General features: G+C 37.7%; 1 protein-coding gene across 1 annotated transcript in view; it reads left to right on the top strand.

The window, feature by feature from the left end:
* Positions 1–23,852, top strand: part of nbeab (neurobeachin b) — a 364,245-nt gene that overhangs the window by 234,243 nt on the left and 106,150 nt on the right. Inside the window, exons 37-38 of the mRNA XM_084717359.1 lie at positions 1,615–1,739; positions 16,879–17,025. Coding sequence (XP_084573485.1) covers positions 1,615–1,739; positions 16,879–17,025 — 272 coding nt within the window. The remainder of the gene's footprint in view (positions 1–1,614; positions 1,740–16,878; positions 17,026–23,852) is intronic.

Here is a 23,852-nt window from a genome sequence, read left to right on the forward strand (position 1 = left end):
TTGGTAATAATATGGGGGAGAGCTGCTGACTTACCGCTGCTCTGAATACCTTAACAAATCATTAGTTTACATTGTTTGCTACCTAGCATTAACAAAATGTTGCAGTTTGCTAGCTAGCTGATGAATTAACAAAATATTATTGTTAGCTTGCTAGCTTAAAGGAAATTAACAAAACATTACAGTTTTTACTGGCTAGCGAAAAAGTTAAGAAAACATAACAGTTTGCTAGCTAGCTGGAAAATTAACAAAACATTATTATTAGCTAGCTAGCTAAAAAGCAAAACAAAATGTTACATTTTTGCTAGCTAAAAAAATCAACAAAACATTACAGTTGCTAGCTACCTTAAGAATTAACAAAACTTTATGTTGTTTGCTTGCTAGGCACAAAGTTAACAAAACATTACAGTTTGCAATTTTTCTAAAAAAAAAAAGAAATAAGGAAAAGCTAGTTTGAAAGTTTGGTGAAAACCATTTTCAATTAAACCATGATTTAATCGGGTTAAAAAAAATCATCCTTGGTGCAGCCCTGCCAAACAATTCTGCTGTAATGGACTTCATATTTGTGTAATAGATAGCAATAAAACAATCTACCACTGTGTGCATATTGTGTGTTTCTATCCTACCCACACATACTGTACTGTTAAAGTTCAACAAAATGAAACAGATTGATGCCATATTCCTTCACATTTGACTGAAAATGAAATTAAAAATGAACCTCCTGCCAGGCTGATGTAATCACCTCTTACCTTACTGTCAGCTGCACACCAATTATTCAAATCATCAGTTTTCTACTCTTTCCTGTAAAGGTTAAATTAAAGCAAGATTCTCTGCTACATATCCCTCTAAAAGAAACATATGAAAGCTTTGAAATAGCTCCAGCTAGTGCACAGTTGGAATAAGCAGCACTTAGTAACCTAATGCTAGTCCTGGTGCTTAATGGTTTGCATTAGCTGCGAGCAATAAAATTATCCCAGGTCCTCGCTAATGTTGGAATAATCATTTACAAAGATGGTTACCACATGCTGGAACTGTTTTCTTCTTTTTCTCTTTTTTTTACGACCCTAATTCGCTGTTATTAATAATGAATAAAAATGCAATTTTCTGTCGGGTTGCTCCAGGGCTCTGGGAATCATTTCAATGAATATTTCAGCACATTATTTTAATCATGGCTCCACATATGCAGGGAGGGGGCTTGTTTTATAGGCTCATGCCTCAACCGCCCCAAGACCCCGATCATTAAACCCCACGCTGTCTGCGTTGAGGTTCCTACCTTTGATTTACAAGACTTGTTAAAAAACATTGTAAAAAAGGAGGCAAGCTGTGCCATTTATACTTGTAATTTGATGCTGTATTTGTTAATGGGAGTGCCTGTGATTTATGTGTGCTGCGGCTGCTGCTGCTCCCTGCTGTTCTGATGCTATAGGCTTTAGCAGAGCTAACATTACTGGGCCTCTGCAGAGCATGCCGCCAGTCAGCCTAATAAATCTGTGATCTGTGGCCTGATTTTTCTCCTCAAGATGTTTTCCCCTGATAAGGACGTGGCTGCTGTAATAAGACCATCACCGAGGGGTGTGTGCTCCATCTAACCTCCCCGTCTTCTTGTCTCTCTTGTAGTCAGCTGCACGACTTCTGGCGTCTGGACTACTGGGAGGATGACCTGCGGCGGAGGCGGAGATTTGTCAGAAACCCATTTGGCTCCACCCACTTAGATGTCACATGCAAGACACTGCAGGAGTATGGTGAGTTTATCATGTCTGTGTGGAATCAGAGCATGTTTTGAACCCATCATAATAAAGAAGCTGAAAGTTCAAGGGCATTATTACCCCACATTAAAGCTAACACAAGGAGCTTTTAACTGGTTCTGGAACAGGCTCAATTTAATACTGATACCCCTATATGACCTACATAAGCAACCATAACCGATCATCCACGATTAAATTGTTCTTAATGGCTGCCACTAGGTCAAATTCTCCTTGAAATCAGTTGAAACAAGCCTGTGTTTATATTTTCCAAGCAAAGTTACAGTGACTACTATGTTAAAAAAAAACATAGGAGGAAACACTACAGCTTTTGTCCACAGAGGCCTCCAAAATCAACATAACATGAAAGTTCCTTCCTTGTAGTAGCTTCAAATTTGGATATAGATGGACACAAATACATCACAGAGTATCTTGTTACAAATTACAAATACTCGGTCATCAAATATGTTATTAAAGCAAATAAAAAATACTGTCATGGAAAATGCATTTAATTATAAAGCAAGTAATTTGTAATTTAAAAAATACTACAAACTGATATGGTCACTTTGTAGGTAGCCTCAGTGTGTGTGACCTACATTGAAAAGACGAGCTTTGCTAATTTTCCACATCACAGATTTGAAGTGGCCAATCAGATGCTGGAGGAGGGGCATTATGAATTCAGGGGTGCATGATAGGTGGTTTCAGCACATCATCACCAGACAAATGGCCAGATACGGTGCTTTGTTTGGACAAGCAGCCTCTAAATTTTTGCAGTTGAAGTTTTTTATTGAGATTTTTTGTTATACACAACATAGTGCAGCAAAATGCAACACATTTACAGGAAGTCAAAGAAAAACAATTGATAAAACAAACACAACAAAATTAAAATGAGAGAAGAAAAAAGAGGGCACATAGCACTTTTATAAATAGAAAGGTAGGAATGTTTTATGTTTCTTTCTTTATGTACATTAAAAAAACATTAGACCAGACCATAAAACTTCCCTTGCTAATTATCGGTTCTTGCTGTTAGCGCTTTGAAAGAGGCGATGTCCGCCATCACTTTCATCACTCATCAGAAACAGGCTTTATCTGTCTTACAATGGCAGAAAACAGTCCTTGAAGTACCAATAAATCCTGCCAGTGGAAGTCCAAATTTTTTGCTTGGATATACCTGGTGGCAGTAGACAGGTGTGAGGATAATAACTTTATTTATATAACACCTTCAAAAACAGGGTTTACAAAGTGCTGTGACAGACAAAACCAAAGCAGGATTACCAGGAGGCTAAACAGTGACGCCAAACAAAGCAAAACAAAGTGAAGCCAAAACTGAAGTAAAATCAAATGAAAAGCCAAAGGCACAAAAACATAGTAGAAAAGACAGAACAATGTAAGAGATGAAACCAATAAAGACAAGAAAAAATGTGCCAATAGAAATAAATAGAAATAAAAAAAGACATCATAAAATGTTGACTTTAAATACATCTCTGTGTTGGTGGTTTTTAGCTGGTCAGTTTATTTGTCAGTTCTTGAACACGTGTGTTTGCTAATTGCTCCTTTCCTCTGTTTTTTATTAAGTGTCATCCAGTAAACTTACTTTAGCTGCAGTCTCTGATCATTTTTTGATTATATACTTTAATCAGAGAGGAAATTCACACAACACACTAAAGCAGCTTCATTCCTCAAGCTGCTCGCCACGATGAACACTTACATTTAGCCAAAGACGACAATTACACTTAATGTTTTTTAAACCTGGTGATAAAATGTGTTTTATTTCAGCATTAAATGGCATATTCAATAATGTATTTAAGTACGTAAATACAAGCTCTTAAAGTATTTTGTTACAAATTACATCTTATTTTTTCTGTCCAGCAAAATTCAAATTACAAAACACTCAAAAGTAATTAAATACATATTTTAAAAACATTTGATTGAAATACAGTCCAACTCTGAATAGTATCAATGTTGCTATTAAATGATTCTAGACAGACGTTAAAAGGGCACTAATGTGAGCCCGAGCTTGTCCGTATAGTTTAGCATATTGCGTAGTTGAAGTTACGTGTCATTTTTATAGGCGACGTATTTATGAGTCTTGTGAATTGAACATGACATTTCCATTTTATTGCACTTTTTTATTTCCATCACAACACATAGTCAGGAACAAATTGGATCTCTCCCTTTATTGTTTCTTCTCTTAGCCTGAAACTTTTCTTATTGACCCAGGCAGACTTGTAGTATTGCCCACCACCTTGTGTCAATTTTGCCTTATGTCATGCAACACCGACTTTTAAAGGAAAGCAGCTCAGTACTATTAAACACCCCTGGCCCCTCTCTGCTGGCTGTAATTGAATAGCAGAGCGAATGTATTAACGGCACAAGGGTGAACGTATTGATTCTGAAATTAATGGAGTAAGAACCTTCTTTAGTTTGTAAAATATAGAAAACAGGCAATGCGTTATGGTCAGGGTAGACGAACAGCAACACACTCACAATGATCACAATGTTCACTGACCTCTGTGTGTGTGTGTGTGTGTCGGTGTTGAGCTACTGAGGGCGACCGTTGGCTGGTTCAGGATGTCATCTGGCTGCTCTGAGCTCCAGCTCTGCCATGGCTGCTGTATGAGGATGATGGCAGCTCTGTAGATAAACACATGGCAGCTGCTGCTCGGCTGCAGGTGGTCCATACATGAGACGCACATGCAATAATTACACCGTCTGCTTTCGAGTTTGTAGTGGTTCCTTTATTTGTAGCCAGAAGCTAATTTTGTGGGCTTTTGGTGACGTGTTGCACGGCAGGGAGGAGTCACGTAAACACACGTTACAACTTTAGCACAATTAACCTGCTTAGAAATTAGGGCCTAACAACTAATTCAGGTTTTATTAAAATTGTTTTATGGTCCACCACAATTTTCAAATTGCTCTCACCACCCCTGAAATCTAATTGGCCACCCCAAGTGCCACTCCATTATCCTCAAATATGATTGGTTTTCTGTGCAGTTAGAGGCGGGACCTTGGTTTTAACCAAGTGTTTGATTAATTAGATTTTTAATCATGTATCATTTTCTTTTGTAAGTAGCCTACTTTTAATGTTTTACAAAGTTAATTTAGCCTGCCTAATAACTTAATAAATTATTTAAATATTAAATATAAGTATTTTTCATGATGGAAATGTGGAGGATGAATTTAGGAGACTCAGCCTGAAGAAGGTGGTATATTGATGGCGCAGTTTCCTTTTGAAGATTTAAAGAATAAAGTATGGATTGTATTATATTATATTTTTATGTTGTCACTCTCATGTGCTGTGATTAGTGGGACTATTTAGCTTTGAAATTTTAAACAAGGGGAATAAGAAAATCTGAGATATTGTAATGTTTGTATAGAGAAATGGCACATTAATGTGCACTTGAGTGTGCATGTGTGCACATGCTGCGTGACACTCTTACAAAAGTGAGTGTCCCACTTGGGCCACCACTGTCAAAATTCTGTAAACGCCCCTAGATAAAACACATAAAAGGTTTATAGATATTTTTTTGTGGTAATGTGGTAACGTGGTAATTTAATGCTCGTATAATAGCTAAGGAGAAGGTTGTTCCGTAGGCAGATTAAAAAAGCCGTTGCTCCATCTGTTTTGTCAGTTAGCATCACCCTTTGGCGTCTTTAGCGACTGTGCAGCTGCTCAATTTGGTTTATGTATGTTTCAAGACAGAAGAAAGATTTAGCATTATACGGAGTTGCATAGCTAGATTTAGATGTGGTTTCCTCTTTGTTACTCATAAAAAACAACATTCAAAATACAGAAGATTGACTCTCCTTTACTGACTAATATGACAGACGTCCACAGCCAATAATAAATGCACAGGTATATCACGTTATTTAGACCATCACATCACTCCAATATACTTCTGAGCTTTCTGTGTTGTTCCTGTTGTATGACATTAATGCTCAGTTGACTGAAGAGTTGTTGAAGTCCTGCTGGCATGTGGTGGTTTTAATGAGTGGAATAATGTATAAACTTGTCAAGTGAAAGGGATCGCCTGCGGTCGGATGGCCTTCCTGCTCTCCTTGAGAGGTGAGCTGCACTTTCAGGCTGTTTCCAGCAGGCTTTGATGTGGCTGCACGGCGGAGGAGGAGGCCAGGTTTTGTTCTGAGTTAAAATGAGAGGGATCTTTTGTTCTTCTGTGGAGCTTCGGTTGATTTCTCTGGCAGTGACAGTTGGCAGTTTTAAATGTGCTTTGACAGTTTGTAGTTTTTTTTATTATGAATATTAATTTTAATTAGCGTGGTATTAAAGACAGGACCTGTCTTTAGCAGGTAACCCCGGTGCAGAGGATCAGAGGTTGAATATCTATGAGTCACAACATCCACACTTTGTTTCCTAAATCTGACAGGGACTCTATAGAACTTTTTAGCAGGTTTCCGGCTGCAAAAGCACCGGAGCAGAAAAACAAAGAGACTTGTTTGAGTTGGCCCTGGAGAGTCATTATGAAAGCTTTAAAATGTGGGACTATTGGAGAACCAGCAGGCCATCCACATTGAATACACAGGTTCTGGTTTGACAGTGAGATATGACAATCTACACTCAGCCACCATGTTGAGTTTGAAGAGGGCAGACTCACACTGTTGTGCTCACAGTAACGTCAGTCTTACGAGCTCACTGGGGGGAAATGAAAGTGAGCGGGAGAGTTTATTTTCAGTGAGTGAGTGGCCTGCGTCATTTTTGACAGCATTGAAGAGTCTTGCAATCTTCTCTGTTCCCTCTCTAAAGTGACATTTTAGAAGTTGGATTAATTTTCATTTGTTGTTTGGATTTTCAAGAGAGATTACTTAGCAAGTGTTCTGAACACTTGTGGTCTTGTGGTCATTTTTAGACTGAACTGGGTAATAAAAATATTTTATACCCACATGTTAAAGGGACAGTTTGGATTGTTTGAAATGGGATTTTATGAGATACTTATCCATAGTCAGTGTATTATCAGTGTAGTGTGTTATAAAAATGACTTTTTAAAAGGTTACCCCGGATTCACCAAAGTCACACAATAACACAAACTAACAGATAGAGACATTGTTAGACCACCAGCCTGTTTTTTGCAAGATAAAAATACTTACCTCACCTATGAAGTTTGGTTGGTTTGAAGCAGTGTTCAGCATGTTCATGCTTAAAAAGAGACCAAAATTAAAGTCTCAAAAATGAACTACTTCACGTTCATTACTTCCGTTGTTTTTTAAAAATTCATTTAGGTTGAAATAGAACCTCCTACCAGGGATCCTGGGGTCTATATAATTATGTCATACAGAATAGCATATGATATTCATGTTTTTGTATTAAGTAATAAAAATAATTTTAAAAATTGTAGTAATTTGAATGGCAGGATTACACTACAACAGAAACCAAATTTGAACACCAACATATTGTTGAAATTTCCAAAACTTTCATGAGAACTTGGTTTTTGTCACTGTAATCTACAGTGTACGTCAGACACTTCGTGCTGTGTGACCAACCAAAGTTTGTATGTCACTTCAACATTCCTGACCATATTTGCATGCTCCCACTCTCTCTCTCTGCTGCGATCAGACTTTTTTTTAATCAGCTGACGGCGTGAGTGCCGTTATCTCCCTTAGGAGTGAACATTGGTCACGTTCACATTCATTGATTGCAAACTGATCCGTTCAGTTCACCATCCATTAAAGACACCAGCACATTCATGCACGACACCGGTTTGGAGAGAGAGCGGTATTTGCGGTGCTTTCCTGTCAGAAAAGGCTGTCTGACCGCCAAGTAAAGCGGTGAAAACTTAAAAAATATAGCATACACTTAAACTGATCACAACAAACTGTTGTGAAGGTGAAAATGTAGGACGGAAACCTTTTTAAAAATAATGGTGTATTAGCAAAACCTGTGCATCAGCGTAACCATTGTAATCACTTTTGTGCAGTGTGTGTGTGTCAGTGTGTGTGAGAGTACATTCATGAACGTGTGTGATGGGAGGTTAAACTCTGCCTTAAACTCTGCCTCGTTGTCTATTAGCAGCATTGACAGCTTAGCCAGCACATTCTGTCTCTCTGCCCTCTGCCTGTAATAACCTGCCCTGTTACAGCCAGCCACGGCCCAGTATCAGACTATATTGTTAGGTGATTGGAATTGGGCAAGCATGAAATGGAAGTCACGTTAATATTGATCCAAGTGTTTAACGGGGTGTTTTACCTCCTGGTGTCCTTGCTGTCTCATTTCAGGTGAGCAGCTCCTCTCCGAGCTGATTGCCCCGGGTGGAGATCTTTATAGCTCTTTACTGCGGCAGAGGCATCAGCTTCATGATGTGATATTAACCTCCTCCAGCCTTATGATCAAAGATATTAAACTGTGACAAATGATATCAGGGCATGTACTAACATGCACATCTGGATATTTGAATGCACCCTTTCAGTAAATACATAATTTCTCCATGGTAACGGCAGGGCATGCAGATACTGCTGCTGGTAGCTCCTTCAAACTTTGCTATGTGTCTGTTTTACTTTTTTTTACTTTTTTGCTGAAACACGTATTATTGATGACAGAAATACACTTGTAGGTGTTGGAAAAGGAATCGTGGGGTTTGGATTAAAGAGCAGCGCACCTTGAGACGATTAGTCTCACGATACCAAGCAGGACGAGGGAACGATTGATGATGCTTCATGCAAAGACACAGCCAGAGCTGATAGACAGTAGGGCCGGCTGATACGGCCCTAAAATAATATCAAAATATTTCTGTTTCACTTTATATTACATTTTTGCGATAATGATATTCTTGACAATATGACAAAATACTGAAAAATATTTTTGGTTAAGAACTCCAAATAGCCGTTGAGCTCTCCTCACTGGATGTTTGGCTCTCCTCGCACTCAACCAGGTGCTTCTGCTTTAGACGGTGAAATATGTTTTTTGTTTTTTGTTTCTTTTTTTGTATTTCCCCCTATTATTGTTACAGTCTTCTTGCACTTCATACTTGCATTTAATTCATTGAACGTTTGGCATTAAATTTAACTCCAATAAATGTGAAACTGGCAAACAAAAGCTGTCGTTCTGCACAGGCTGTAGACATTTTAAAGTAGAACATGCAGGCTGTAGTGTTGTTGTCAGAGAAGTCAGTGTTTATGACCATTCATGGTACGATTTACTGACGTAAATATATTGCATATTTCTCCTTTAAATGTTACTGTGGTTTGTTGTACATCTGATCTTTTGTGACCAAACCACTTTGAATTGGTTCAACTTTTTGGAACTGACTCCTCTGCCTCTGAGCCAATAGCAATGTTACTTTGGCTTTGAGTTATGTTTGTTGTTGCTGCGTGTAACAGTACGTCGTCATTGTGTCAGCAAGTCAGAATATTGGCATTATCACCATTTGAATTTTTTTCTATGTGTATATGTATATACTATATAACTATATTTTATCCTATTCTACTCTAAATTTATGTATCTGTGTTTATGTTCTATGTGTTTGTAGCATGAAGGGACAACAAATCTCATTTTGTTGTGAAGCATAACAATAAATAAATTACCTTGATACCCTGATATGTTCAGAAACAGTTATGTGGAGCACCTAACATTCAGGTCCAGATGTAGGGATTATTTGAATCTGCTGTTAATGTTTTGATCGAGGAAAGATGAGGTTGTTTGTAACCTCTGGCAGGCAGCACAGTAGACACGCACGGCACATCCCAGGATATTGAATAAAGATCACCCCGAGAGGAAGCGTCTGCACCGTATAAACTCCTCTACATCAAAGTTATAATGTTTACTTTTACAGTCTCAAAACACATTCTCTGCAAAACGGATGGCTTGCATCACAGGAAGTATGAAGCTGTCATTTGTTCCCCCTCATTTCATCTTTCAGTGCAGAGTAAATAAAAGTGAAGAGACAGAGGGCAGAATTGCATCGCCCGAGCCGTAATGTAATCCCGTGGACTGGACTTTTTCTCCCCATGTGGAATGTGGAGCCCGTGGAGAGGCTGCGTAGGAGTCTGGGAAACGGAAGAGATATATTTAAAACAGTCTATAGAGCTCACGTTATGTGGATATTGGAATGACTGCACGAAACGCTGATGTACATTATAGGATAGTGTAGTAAATAAGCTGTGGGACCGAGGCTTATACTAATGCGTGTTATCTACAGCGATCTGACAGTATGAGACACAAAACAGAATAATTTCTGCAAAAGCTCCGGAGTCTCAGCTCTCTGTCCAAGTCTTTGTTTAGAGAGAGGTTGAGATAGCTGTTTGTCTTTCGCTGTGTCCAAAATGTTGCCTGTCATATCAATCGACAAACATCCAGTGATTTTTACAAGAGCCCAGCGTTTGCCCTTTTCCAGCGTTTTCCAGATCTCGCTGTGCTGATCAAACCACTTCATGAAAACATCTCAAAAAGAGCAACCTGGGGTATTTTGTGTTTTATTTATAGTCGTGTAAATTGAATTACCCAAAGTATTTTTGAAATCAGCTTTTTTTTTTCTTCCTGAAGAGAAGTACCCATATAAGTTGAACCCTAAGTGAAACATGATGTTGTGGATTTCTTTCAGAGGAGTGGCAGTGCTGGGCGTATAATACATAGGAGACTCATGCTCTATGAGGCTATAAAAATGAAAGGCCAGTGCCACAAAACTGTCCAGAGTCACAGTATATGAAACATGGAGCCCTGGCAACAGTTATATAGTTGACTCAACAGTCTTTTAAGGGCTTTTCAACTCTTATCTATTCCATACTGCACTGTAAAACTACTGAAATATTTCCAAAGTGGGAGTGTGTATCTAAGATTATATAAAGTTTGTTTGAACTGGGAATTAGCTTGTTCACAAAAGAACACATTTACTCCATTTCATCACTCTGTGACTCTGAGGAAAATTATTCTTATCTTTGTGTCTGAAACACAAAATATTGCTGCTCATGCTCTGCTTTTTTTCACGCAACTCATTTTTTCATTTATAATAGTTAAGACACTAAATTAAACTCTCCAGACCACCACTGAAAATTCACCCGTCTGCTTCTTCTGTCAAAACATTCGGCCTTGTTTCTCCTAAACTAGTTCACGCTGGAAAGTGATCCCACGTTGTTTTCTATCCTAGCATCAAATCAACAAGAATGACATAACATTGAAGAAGTAAAGATGCTGTCATGGTGTCTTAAAAAAACTATGTGCCCCCCTTTTTCAGCATTATATGCATTACTAACACATTCTCAAAATAAACACATCATTTTAGTTTTATGTCAGTAAGTTAAAGCTATAATATGTAACATTTCTGCTTACACTAGAAATATGTTATATATCTTGTTAAGTTGTGTATTTATATTATCCCAAATGTTTTCAACAGTGGGCAAACCCAGAAAATCCATAATTTGTTCGAGGTAACATATGTTTCCTAAAAGCCACTGGTTGCTATAACTTATGGGAAAACACAAGATACGATAGAGAGTGAGGGAAGAAGTCAGCAAATGTGACTAAACATAAAATGAATAAAAATTAATACTTTACCTTGTCCTTGAACATGATTTCTGCCCGAGTCACATCAGACAGATTTGGTTGTTTAATGTTGGAGAAAACAATTCCCATGATCCCACACTACTTCAGATGTTATTATCATCATACAACACATGGTGGCATGACAAAATGAGAGTTGTAGTTCCTTTGTGTTACACACATATATGCATATATACATATACTCCCAGGAGATAATTGTGCCAAAAAAGGCAGTTGGTAGAAGAAGAAACTCGGGCCCATGGATCCTCGTTGAACCCCGGTGCTCAGGGGCGTCCTCCGTTGGTCACAGCTGGCAGATCTTCATCAGCCTCCAGCTGGGTCACAAAAGCTCCGCACTGCACTTTACTGAGTGTAATTAGTGCACTCTGAAGCAGTTTCAACTCAGTGATTGAACAAGAGGACCCGTGAGACCGGTGATCGGTGGCTTCTCTTGGCGCTGTTCCTGAAGGGCCTGAGAGTCGACATGAAATGAAACGGCTGTTTTTTTTCCAAAGACATTGAGAAGTCAATGGAAGTGGCTTCTGATTGACTGCTCACTTTGTAAGGTTAATTAGAAAGATGCTAGTAGGTGTAGCATTATTATACAGTGACGCAGCATAGGGAAAATTTAATATCAATTCTATCAGGTGAATATTGTTAGGAAATGCACATTTAAAACCATTTCAGGTTAAGATTTGAGTCAATACAATACAGATTATAAAAGCTAGAGCATATGTCTGCACTTAGTTTTGTAAGTTATATTAAGTCTTATAAAAATAGACCAGTGGTTCTCAAACTGTGGGTCGGGTGCTTCCAGGGGGTCACAAGATAGTTTTTGGGGGTTGCCAGATGGTTGTGCAGAAAAAATATAAAATATTGTGGCAAGGAGCACAGAGTGAGAGCCAGAAAAACGCTCTAAGCACTCAAAAATCTAAAAGTTAAAACTATAAACCAGCTCAGAAATGACAGTTACAAACAGAGGTCAACAGTGAATGTCCCAGAAGTGAAAATCCCTTTCATATTGTGAATAGAGGATTTAGATTATTAGTCATCATGTTGTAACCGTCTGAGGTGGACTGACCACAACCTCTGAGACTGTGAAACAATGGTATGTGCTTCTATAGGAGCCCCAAGTCTGTATGATTTCAACCTGGTTTTAAGAAAATCTGTTTTTTTTCACAATGTCATGAAGCAGTACTACACTACCCACAATACAAAAGTGTAGCAGCGCTGTCTCTGATTGGTGGAGCGCAACTGTTACCATGGAAATGTTTACCAAGCTTGCAAACGGGTAGTTATGCTAGCAGGCTGGCTAGTTAGTAGCTAACATTAGATGAGTAGTTTCTTCCCTCTTAAAATAATTATGTGCATCACAACATTATTTCTGGCATTATACAGGGTGTATAAGCCCTACGACTCCAAAATTCCACCATTTTCACCTGAACAACAATACAGTCACACAAAACCAGAGAGAAAAATTTGAGTTCCTTAATGAAAGTCTATATTCTTTTAGTGGTGAAAGAAAGATATCGTATTAGTATTATTGTATTGGTGAATATTAGTTTTAAAAAAGTCTCTGAAACTTTTTTTTTTGTTTGTTTTAAAAATTCTCCCAATTTTCGAGGTCTCAAGGTTGGCAAGTATACCTGTACCAGTAGTTTAATTTGTCTTAGAGTAGATTTTATAGAGTGTGTTTTGAGGGCTACAATCACTATCTGATCATTCTGGGAGGTCATGACTCAAAAAAGGTTAGAGAACCACAGCATTAGAACAACAAAACAGTATCTTGATGATCAGCTCAGTATCCTATCGATGAGGTCATCTGCACCACAGTTGCTTTCAAGGATGATGAAATATAAATGTATAAGAATTTTAGCTCCTCGCACCATAAATTCACCTGAACTAATACAGTTTGAATCCTTCGGTGATTGGATAGGCACAGAGTACCTACCCCAGCCTGCACTTTTCTCCTGTACCCGTCTTTCACATGAGTTATACCTGATATTCAAAGGGTCATTCTCCTTGTTTTGCCATTTAGTGGTCAAGGGTGAACACATGAAAATGTTTCTAATGAGTCTTCCTCGATGCCGCCGCGCAGCAGATCCTTTAACAGTGACAAATGGCGACCCCTTTTCACAGCCACACTTTTAATATAAGAATGTCTCCGAGTCAACGGGCTATCACTCATGAGAAGATCACTTCCCATGTCAGCACATTTTCTCCTGCATGTCAAAGCTCTTCATTTCTCATTATTTATAACCATATTACCTTTTCTGTGAGAACAGAATTGTATTGTCGGTGAAACAGCCCCCCCCCCCCCCACACACACACACACACAACAGTTGATGCTGGTCATTTGCGTGTAGAAATCAGCATGGTTTATTTGGTCTACGGACTTGCCAATCAGACATCAGCCCGTCTGTGGAGCGTTCCCTCGTCTACTCTGAGTATAATGATGGTTTACAGAATTACAGTTTTAAGTTTCACTCGTTCTGCTTTGATCTCTGACCGCTGGCTGGCTTTTGCCTTTAACATTACACAGAATTCATTTCCGAAAAGCACAGACTTCTTCCCTCCCTCTGATGAAAGCACTGCAGATATGAGACAGAGCAGGAAGCAGACTTTTTTCTCAGTAGCAGTGTTGACAACAGTCAAATGTGACCTCTTCGAGACAAGGTACATGTTCCTCAGGGGAGGGAGAGGCGAATTAAGAACCGCGCTGAAAGGAAACATGTCAGACGGGTGTCAGCCACCTCCCATTTCTTGATATGTGTTCTTCCTTTCACACACGCAAGTTTTTCCTCTGGTTATTTCCTACGTCGGACTTCAGAAAGACAAATCCACATAAACGCTGTGAGCAGCCGTGTGGCAGGCACATGTTGGAGAGGAGCTGATTTAAGCTGATAAATGTGTTGTGAGACCTCTTTGTTTTGCAGGATGTATGAACACATCGTGTTCAATGAGCGTGCTCTCCGCTATAGCCCATATGATGAAATCCGGGTGTAAACAGCCTCCTAATTGCGCTGTCTGTTCACTCTCACTCTTGTCAAGCCTCCAAAAGCGGCGAATGATATCTCTAATCGACTACGAGCTCGAGATGTATCCCCCGACTCAGCTGCTGGTCTTTCAAGATACAGATAGTGTTTCATTGTTGACCTTGTCTAAAAATAAAAGCTGAAACACCTCTGATGTTCAACCATGTGAAATGTATTCAGTAAACCAGCGTGTACCCTGACATCCTTTCATATGATGTGGCAAGTACATTAGTGAGCATCTCATATCAGGTTCATCTGGCATATATTGTGTATTTCATGCACAGATTCTCCATGCTTTATTTCATTAGATTTATAGATTTACTAGATTTATGCATGTTAATAGCCTATGGAAACCTTAAATCTTCTTAAAGTCTTAAATTATATGCACATAACGATAAGAGTTGACAGCAGTTTTTGATTTAGTTTTATTTTTAGTTTTTAGATTAAAATGCCATTTAGTTTTAGTCATATTCTAGTCTTCTGAATTGCTTTAGTTTTAGTTGACTACATATCATAAAATTTCAAATCTACACTAGATTTACTCAAATAAAGTGTAAAGCTTTTTTTTAAAAGTATAATGTGTCTCTCTAGAATTTCCAAGCTCATTATAAACTCCTTGAGACTGTTATTGACATTTAATATACTACATTTCTGTTCCTTTCTCCTGTCATACGTGTAACATTAAAGCTACTACAAGGAGTTTTGAACTGGTTATGAAACTGTCTCAGTTTATTACTGATGCCTCTCTATAAGCTACATAAACAAACAAAACCATCTGCAAGCAGATCGTCTGTTTCTGTGTTGTTCTTCACGTCTGCCACCGGCTGAGATTCTTCTTGAAATCAGTTGACACAAACCTGTGTTTACATTTTCCCAGGCAAAGTTACAGGGAATAATACGTTAGCTGGTTAAAAAGAAAGAAGAGAAGATTTTTATTTTGATAATTTTATTTCTGACTTTATGTTTTGAGTTTATGGTGGTGGAAACACTGCCGGTTTTGTCCACAGGGGTGTTCAAAATAAACAAAGTATAAAAAATCCTTGTAGTAGCTTTAATATGTAATGTGTTTCTCTAGGATTTCCAAACTCATTATGTACTCTTGGAGGAAACATCTACACATTAAAACATTACATAACCTGTAACTGATTAAGTGCACTACATTTCTTCAAATGTACATTCTTCAAATCTGAGGAGAGCAAAACTTCACACATATTATCTTATCGATCTCTGGGCCACTCACTTCTCTACTTGATACAGGACGGCAGTGGTTTCTTTTAGCTTTTCCCACATGTCAAGTTAAGCAAAAACACACCAGCTGTAAAAAAAAACATTTGTGTGCGTTGATATGGATGACACGTCTGCAAATGCCTCTTCAACTTTGTTGTGTTTTAACAGGTGATTGTCACTCCACATAGTTTGCAAAGGATCTTGTTTTCCTAGACATAAAATGTGAAATTTATCCAGGTGTCTCCTCTGGTCTTTTTGCAAAATGTTTATGTGTCTGTACAGTTTTTGTTGTTCACAGAGATTTGGCCAGATTGGTCACGCAGTGAGAATGCAGAAGGCAGGAAGGGACTTTGGTAGGACACATAGAGTAACAGGTCTTCTGCATAAGTTAGCAAACATGACTAAATATAACAGGGATAAACCTTTAATATCACCTCGCCCTTGATCATGTCAGATAGATTTTCATCTTAATCACTGGTTATTTAACAGTGATGAAAACAACTCCTATGATCCCACACTACTTCAGATGTCATCACACTACGCCTGTTATTGTTTTAATAGAAGAGACCTCTTGCGGCAGAATTTACCTATTGTACGTTTAACACTGTTAGACTGATTATCAAAAATGTGGTTTCAGTGCCTGCTTTGGTCACTTATTTTGGGCTTTCTACAACATGTAAATGTGTTACTGCACTTTGAGTTACACCAGTAATACCTTATTTTTCACACTTTTAAATCTATTGTCTTTGTGTGTGAGAGGTTTGTGTCTGTTTTGTTTTTTTGTTTAGTTTTTTTTTTTTTTTGCTTTATTTCTTTTTTTCTTGTATGATGCTGTCACATTTTCTGGTGTTTTATTTATTACATGTTTTATATTTAAATGTACTCTATATTGTTAATTAAACTGCATTCCCTTGCCTTACTTTGAGGAAAACTTTTGTACAGCCAGAGTACAACAGCTGTACCTTTTCGTCCTCTGTTGACAGACAGGCAGAATAGTACTGTGATGTTGAAGTTTATCAGTGGAAACTGCAATAATTAGGGTCAGGATTGGAGGGTTGAAGGAACTTTGGGAAAGAAGATTACAGGTTGCTCTGCACACGCAGCCGTAGATTAAAAATATGTTGGGTGCTCTGGGAAAACAAGGGGAAAACTGGATAAGCAGGAGGGCAATCCAGGCACTTCAAACAAATTATTTTACTTTTTCATTGTAGTGGCTAAATTGTCAAAAAAAAAGAAGCCAGCATGTTTTAACCACTGTAGGTCTCTGTCAGGATTTTGCCAAGGACTAGACAGTAACCATTGTCCATTTAACCATAGTGACGTATATGAGCTGAGCTTTAGAGGTCACAGTGCAATACTTAGTGGTTTCCCTTCCCCATATTTCTTTTGACAGGCACAGACGAGGACGAGGTGGTCAAGTCTAAGAGGGTCTTCCGCAGCCAAACTGTGGCCAGCCAGAACACCGAGACGGAGTTGATGCTGGAGGGAGACGATGACGCTGTCAGCCTGCTGCAGGAGAAGGAGATGGACAACCTGGGTGGTAAGTCAGCACGCCAGCACCTCCATTAACCCCGAGTCAACATCACCCCTACTGGAGCATCAGCAGAGCTCGTCTTTTATCTGTCTGCTTCCTAATAGACGCCATAGTTACAGTGTATATGATTAATATCAGTGCATTAAATGAAGTTTGGATCAATGTAGTGGCTTTTAATGCTCGTTATACTGTATTTACAACAGTATAGCTGAAAGAGATGCTTTGAAATATTTGAAATAAGTATTGTTTAGTATTCAAAATATGTCTAATGCAGCTTATTCTGCAGGTTGTTTTCTGCGGTACACCTTCAGTGTAGTTGTGAAGTCAAAGACTTTGTCTCTTTGTTCTAATCTGGACAGCTTTGCTCGGTTTGACAGCTACATATTGTTTTGGTCTGATAAGTGTCCCTCTCTGTTTTGTTTTTGGATCTCATCAGCACGGTTCCTTCCTCGAGTGTTTATCTCCAGAGGCAAGTCTTCTACAGTTAAACTAACACCGGAAAGATGATCAATCCAGATATGTCACAATTCGTATTTAGAATTTCTCAAGCAAATCAGTGATTAAAGTTGACACAAACCACAGCCTGCTGATGCTGAAGTTTACAGTGGCCTTATTTAACCTGCATCTGACCTCAAGGGTTAGGTGACACCACTCAAGATCTATTTGTAGAAACTGAGACCGACTGTTTAGTCCATGCTATTAAACTCATATTATACTTATTTGAATATTAACAGAGCATTGTTATGTATTAATACATGGCCTTGTTAAATACTCGATTCTGATTGGTCAATAACAACATTCTAAGGTCTGTTATTTCTGAATAGCAGATGGTTGGCATGTATAACAGACTGTTGCTATGAAGAACAGACTGTTGCTATGGACGCAGCTCTGAATATAGACTCAGGAGGGACAATACAGTCATTTTTAATCCACAAAATCATTGTAAAATTAATATTTTATCATATTTATTTATAACCGGATAATGTACATAATGTAACCAACATACATACTAATTAGAAATGCTCAATTCTGATTGGTTAATTACAGCATTCTAATGTCTGTTATAAAATAAAATAGCAGAATGCTGCTGCTATGAATAACACAATGTTGCTGTAGATAAAGTTATTTTAGACTGAGTAGAAGCAATAAAATTATTTTAATAAGATCACCTTTAAATTAATATTTTGTGTGAAATTATAGATTTTTTTTTTTTTTTTTAAGTTAGTAGCCCTGTAATAAGCGGGATAATGTAGAGTGAGTGAAATAAATCCCTCCAGGGTGATTCTGTATCACCCTGTAGGAGTTTGTCACACCAGTGACCTGCTCACTGCACATAATCCCACTTCATTCTACATGGTTATTCACCCCAAAAAATCTGTAATTTGATGTAAAATATTGATTTTAAAATTATTTTGTTGATTTAAAAAATAATTTTATCGCTCCTCAAGGATCAGAACTGTGTCCATAGAGACTCTATGTTCTTCATAGCAACAGTTTGTTCTTCATACAGTAGCAACTGGCTGCTGTAATGAAATAACAGACCTAAAATAACAGTGCTGTAACTGACCAATCAAAATTGAGTATTTAATATAGCTAATCATGGCTAGTATATCACTATTATTGTGTTATTACACTGTAATAAGGCCATTGTAAAGTGCCACAAAGCTAAAACACCTGATCACACAACTGTCTCTCTTCCACAATCTGTCAATGATATTGAGTAAACATGATTAAAACCTACTGAGTGAAAATCTTGTTACCCTGAATCGAACCCTGCATAATAATAATACACATATAATCAAACACATGTATCTCAATTATTTGATAGTTAGAAATTATTTTAGTTAAAAAACGTAAACATTTATTTTTCAGGTAAATACAAAAACAGCTTCAAAGAATTGATTCATGGATTAGTTGTCAACTATTAAATTAATCACCCACTCTTTGGATGATTGATCTTTTTTAGTGTTGTTTTAAGAAAATTCTACAAATTCTCTGATTTCAGCATCTCATATGAAAGTTTTCTAGTATCTTTAGTCCTCCATGACAGTAAACTGAGTCTATTTGAGTTATGGACAAAACAAGACATTTTATTTTACGTCTTTTTTTTAATGAACCAAAAAACAAATGACTTTATTGAGACAATGATCAACATATTAAGTGATAATAAAAAAATAATCATTAGTTTCCATTCCATGGGAAATCTGAAAATACAGTAGCCTAATTATCTGTCCTCATTTCGAATTAATAAACTGCTTTATAATATCACTGAACCTTGGCAAGAAAATCACATATAATGTGTATTTTTCATGTGGGTGTGAAGATGTGGATGTTATGGGAGAGCAGAGAACAACTTAATTATCCTGCAGTCAAAGTAACCCTTATTCTCTCCACAGTGAACAATCATTAAGAGATTAATTGGCCCTTAACAGCTGAGGAAAGTCAAATACAATATTAAATCTTTATTAATCTTTGATTTATTTTACCCCTGTGAGTGTTATTATTATTTTTTTTTCTATCTAGTATTTTATACTATACTTTTATACTTTGTCTGACACCATTCAGTCAAATTACTGCCAAGGTGTTGTGTTGCCCAAAGATTCTGTAATTTAACTGGCATCACGCTCTGTGTGCGAGCCAGATTATCAAGCCAACCCCTCACTGCTTTTCAAGTAACTGCCATGGCTTTAAAAGGTAAGTTATCCAGAGTTCACTTCACTTTTGAGCGTAGATCAAAATTGATGCACTGTGTATTTCGTCAGTGAAGCCAAATCTTCACTTCACACCTCTTGCTAATAACTGGTGGTTTAAATCATCAGAGTTAAACTGAGTCTTTCTGGTTATGATTCAGGCTTTTTAGTAGAATATAAAGTAATACGCAGACCTACTGGCAGCCATTATCAATTCCAAAAGCATCTCTTTTATTCCAGTAGAGACGATAATAAACCAATAAAGAAATAAAAGACTCTCCTCTAATGGTGAGAAGTCTGGGCTGTTGTTACCAACTGTTATTTTATTTTAAATTATTACATGGCTTTGTTAAATACTCAATTCTGGTTGGTCAATTACAGCAATCTAAGGTCTGTTATTTCTGTATAGCAGACTGTTGCTATGGACACAGATCTGATCATAGACTCTGGTGGAGCAACAAAGTTACTTTTAAATCAAGAAATACATTTTTAAATGTTTAGCGTCCAATTATTGATTGTTTTTAGTAAGTGACTGTGCGATAAGCAGGATAATGTACAGTGAACAGGTCATTATCGTAAAATAAACCCCTTCAGGATGTTTCAAGACCCCTACACTTTGCGATGGGATCCTGCATCAAACTGTCTGGGTTTGTTTCCCAATAATGACCTGTTCACTGAACATTTTCTTTTACATATCACCCAGTTTTCAGCTATAGAAATCAACATATTCCAGTTGGTGCCCAATGGGAATTATCTATTGTTAGTTAGGATCCACAAGTTAAGCGACTACTTTAAACTGTTCTTTAAACTGTATTTTAACAGAGGTGTCCTAGGTCTGATTGGATAATCCCTCCAGTTGAATTCATGTTAATGTCTTTACTAAACCAAAACAGAGATATTCCAATACCATTTTTTCCTTCACAGTATCATCTCTGATACCAGAGGGTTGTGTAACTGATACGAGTGCATTAAAAATATGTTATTGTTATTATTATTATTATTATTATTATTATTATTATTAATATTATTATTATTATTATTATTATTATTATATTAACAGCTGAATACTCATTGGTGCATGCCCTGACTCAGATTAAACTCTTTGTTAAACATGAATAAATACAGAGTCCTAATTTGGGGGTCAGTAAATTACATGGTATCAGATTGGTGCACAGAGGTGCATACTCCTGATACCAGAATTTTAGGCAGCATTGGGGGCATTTTCCAATAATGGTATCTGTATCGGAACAACCCTGACCAAAACACGTTAACAGCAACAGATATGAATGTATTTATGTATTTGATTCATTCCAGGTTCAAATTATGATACAAACTGTATGAAAAAGATGCCCTGAGACAGTATGTTCCCAGACACATAAATAATAACATCAGGCTCATGGCCCTGTATACATTATCTAGTTATCCTGGCTTAGTAAATGAGGCTCAGGCTGAACCAGGCCACTGCTGAGTAGTGAAATCCCCTGTAAAATCCCACAGATGAATCTCAGAGGAGGAGGCTAACCCCTCCTCTTTGTCCCGTGGCCAGCAGGCAGGCAAACACTCCATGTCTGTCAGATGAACCCCGCACAGCCCAGTCAAAAGAGCAAAACGTGGGCTCGAATACGATGAGAGCGAATTGTCCAGAGAGGACTGATAATGACCTTGTCCAAAACAGAAATGCTGAGATTGAATATCTGTCATACATTTATGACGTGTGAGTTTGTTTGAAATTATAAGACAAACTTTGGAGGTGGACGTTGCTGGGATTTAGGAATATGGATTTTTTTTATGTTGTGTCACAGTTGAGTTCATGTTTTTACCAGTAGGGGAGCTCCCTCACTCACAACATTTGGATAATGTTTTTACCAGGATGCACTGTCTGTGTTTGGCCTGTATCTAATCTCAGGCATGAACAGCCTTAATGAGAGATCTGGGACTAGATCCTTGTCAACAACAGTGCTCCTCCTGCCAGCCTTTGGGTCAGTGCCTGCTGCCACTGCTGCCAAAGGGGCGGCGCCTGCACTCAAGGGCCCAGGCAGTTGTGGTTACTGAACCTATGATTAGTTTTGCTCCCCCACAAACATTGGAAATGCTGTCTGTGCTGCACTGGCATCAGATGAGCCTTTTTGTATGCACATATTGTAACCGAAATCGGGTAAAATAGAAACCTAAGATGAGCATGTGAGAGGAAAGAAGACAAGAATCTGAGCCTCACAAGACATCTCTGAAATCAAGCAACAGTCGGTGGATTTGACTCGTGTGCTGGCATCCCGGAACTGTGTTAGCTAGTGTGGTTTAGCGGCCACAGCCGTTTTGTTCTGACTTAATTTAGCCTTTCCATATCCATTTTGGTCCCCATTCACAATACTGATCCCTGAGTGGTGACATGTTTATAAAAGAGTAAAACCAACACAACATTTCTCAATGTGTAATCTCATAAAAAGGAAGAAAGGGTGTTATTACGCTTTTTCATAACTGAGTTCCCCAAGTTTCTTGTTTTGTTTCTTTTGATTCAAACACATCATTTCTTCATATAAACCAGGGGTCTCAAACTGGCGGCCTGAGGGCCATTCTTGGCCCCCTCCCCCTGGCCACTAACATGATGTCAAAAATATAATATAATCCTTTTTTTAATTCTTTTTTTATTTTTTATTTTTTAATTAGTTATAAAACAGTCTCAATTTAAGACTGATGCCTGTATATGACCTACATATGCAAACAAGAATTTATCTTAACGCCTGCAACTGGGTCAGATTCGTCTTGAAATCATATTAAATGATAAATGATATTGATAAATGAGCCTGTGTTTACATTTTTCTTGTTACAGTGACTAGTACGATAGCCTCTTAAAATGAAGAAGGAGATTTTTATTTAGATTATTTTTATTTTCAGCGTTATATTTTGTGGCTATTAAGATGGAAACACACTACCACAGAATCCTCCAAATTCAACAAAATATGAAAGTTCCTTATAGCAGCTTTACCCTACCCCTTTAACTGATTAAAAACAAAATTATATTTAAAAATTGTTAGTGTTCCTGAAGGACTGCATGTTGCAATTTGCTGATGTTCTATGTCCAGAAAAGAACAGCTTGTTCAACCATATTTCTCTATCAGCAAACAACGTGACGGAGCAGATTAGCAAGTTATCAAGTGATATTTATGATCAGTCACGAGACAAAGCTGGAGTTTTCACCACATACTCTGCGGTGTTTGATGAAAGCACAGATGAAAATGACAACGCTCAGCGAGACATTTTCATCAAGGGTTTTAACGACCAGTTCGAAGTGAGAAGAGTTGCTGAGTTTGTGTCCAATGCCCGGCTAATTAATGCATGTAATAATGAATAGAAATGGCTGTTTACATTTTTTTTGTTAAAGGCAGAATCAGTAGGATTTATCCGAGCTGTGCATAAACACACCAGAAAAATAGCTGATGTTGAGACTCATTACCAGGACGTCAGTAACAATGTTTTGGTTTGATAAAGCGTCTCGAGGACAGCAAAATAATGAGAACTACTGGCAGAGGACAGGTTCTCTGCAGATACAGACACCACCGCACAGTTCCAGCGGGTCATAGGTGATGATTGTTTGTATGAGTCTCTGTTTTTAAGGAAAGTGTTGCATATTACGCTATTATTAAGTATGACGAAAATATGATAGTAAAGGAAATTTCAAGATATATTGCCCTTTCTTGCAGTACTTGAATCTTGACGTGGCCCACACCATCAGTGGCCCCAAGCCAATTTGAGTTTGAGACCACTGATATAAACAGAACATGTGTGGCATAAACAGTAAAATATACAAACACTGTGGAGTTTTTAGACTGTGGAGAATTATTTATACTGAATATTTTTCTGTTTGTTTTTTTTAAATTAATTATATGCTGTGGCCTAATTAAATAGTCCATACAATCTGTATTTCTCCAGTCTTTAAAAGTTTATGCATGGCTGCACAAAAAAATCATGTTACTATTATTTTGACAGATATTGTGATTCCAATATGATTGCACAGTTAGTGAGAATGATCATTTTTGCAGCACAATTTTAATTTTCAATGAAAAAAAAATCATGATGTAGTGACATTTGTTGGGGTCTGAACCAAACGAACGTTTTTCACACAGCTTGATGATTTGTAGGCCAGAG

This window comes from Lutjanus erythropterus, chromosome 4, assembly GCF_056507025.1.
Source record: "Lutjanus erythropterus isolate fLutEry1 chromosome 4, fLutEry1.hap2, whole genome shotgun sequence".
NCBI classification, from domain to species: domain Eukaryota; kingdom Metazoa; phylum Chordata; class Actinopteri; order Lutjaniformes; family Lutjanidae; genus Lutjanus; species Lutjanus erythropterus.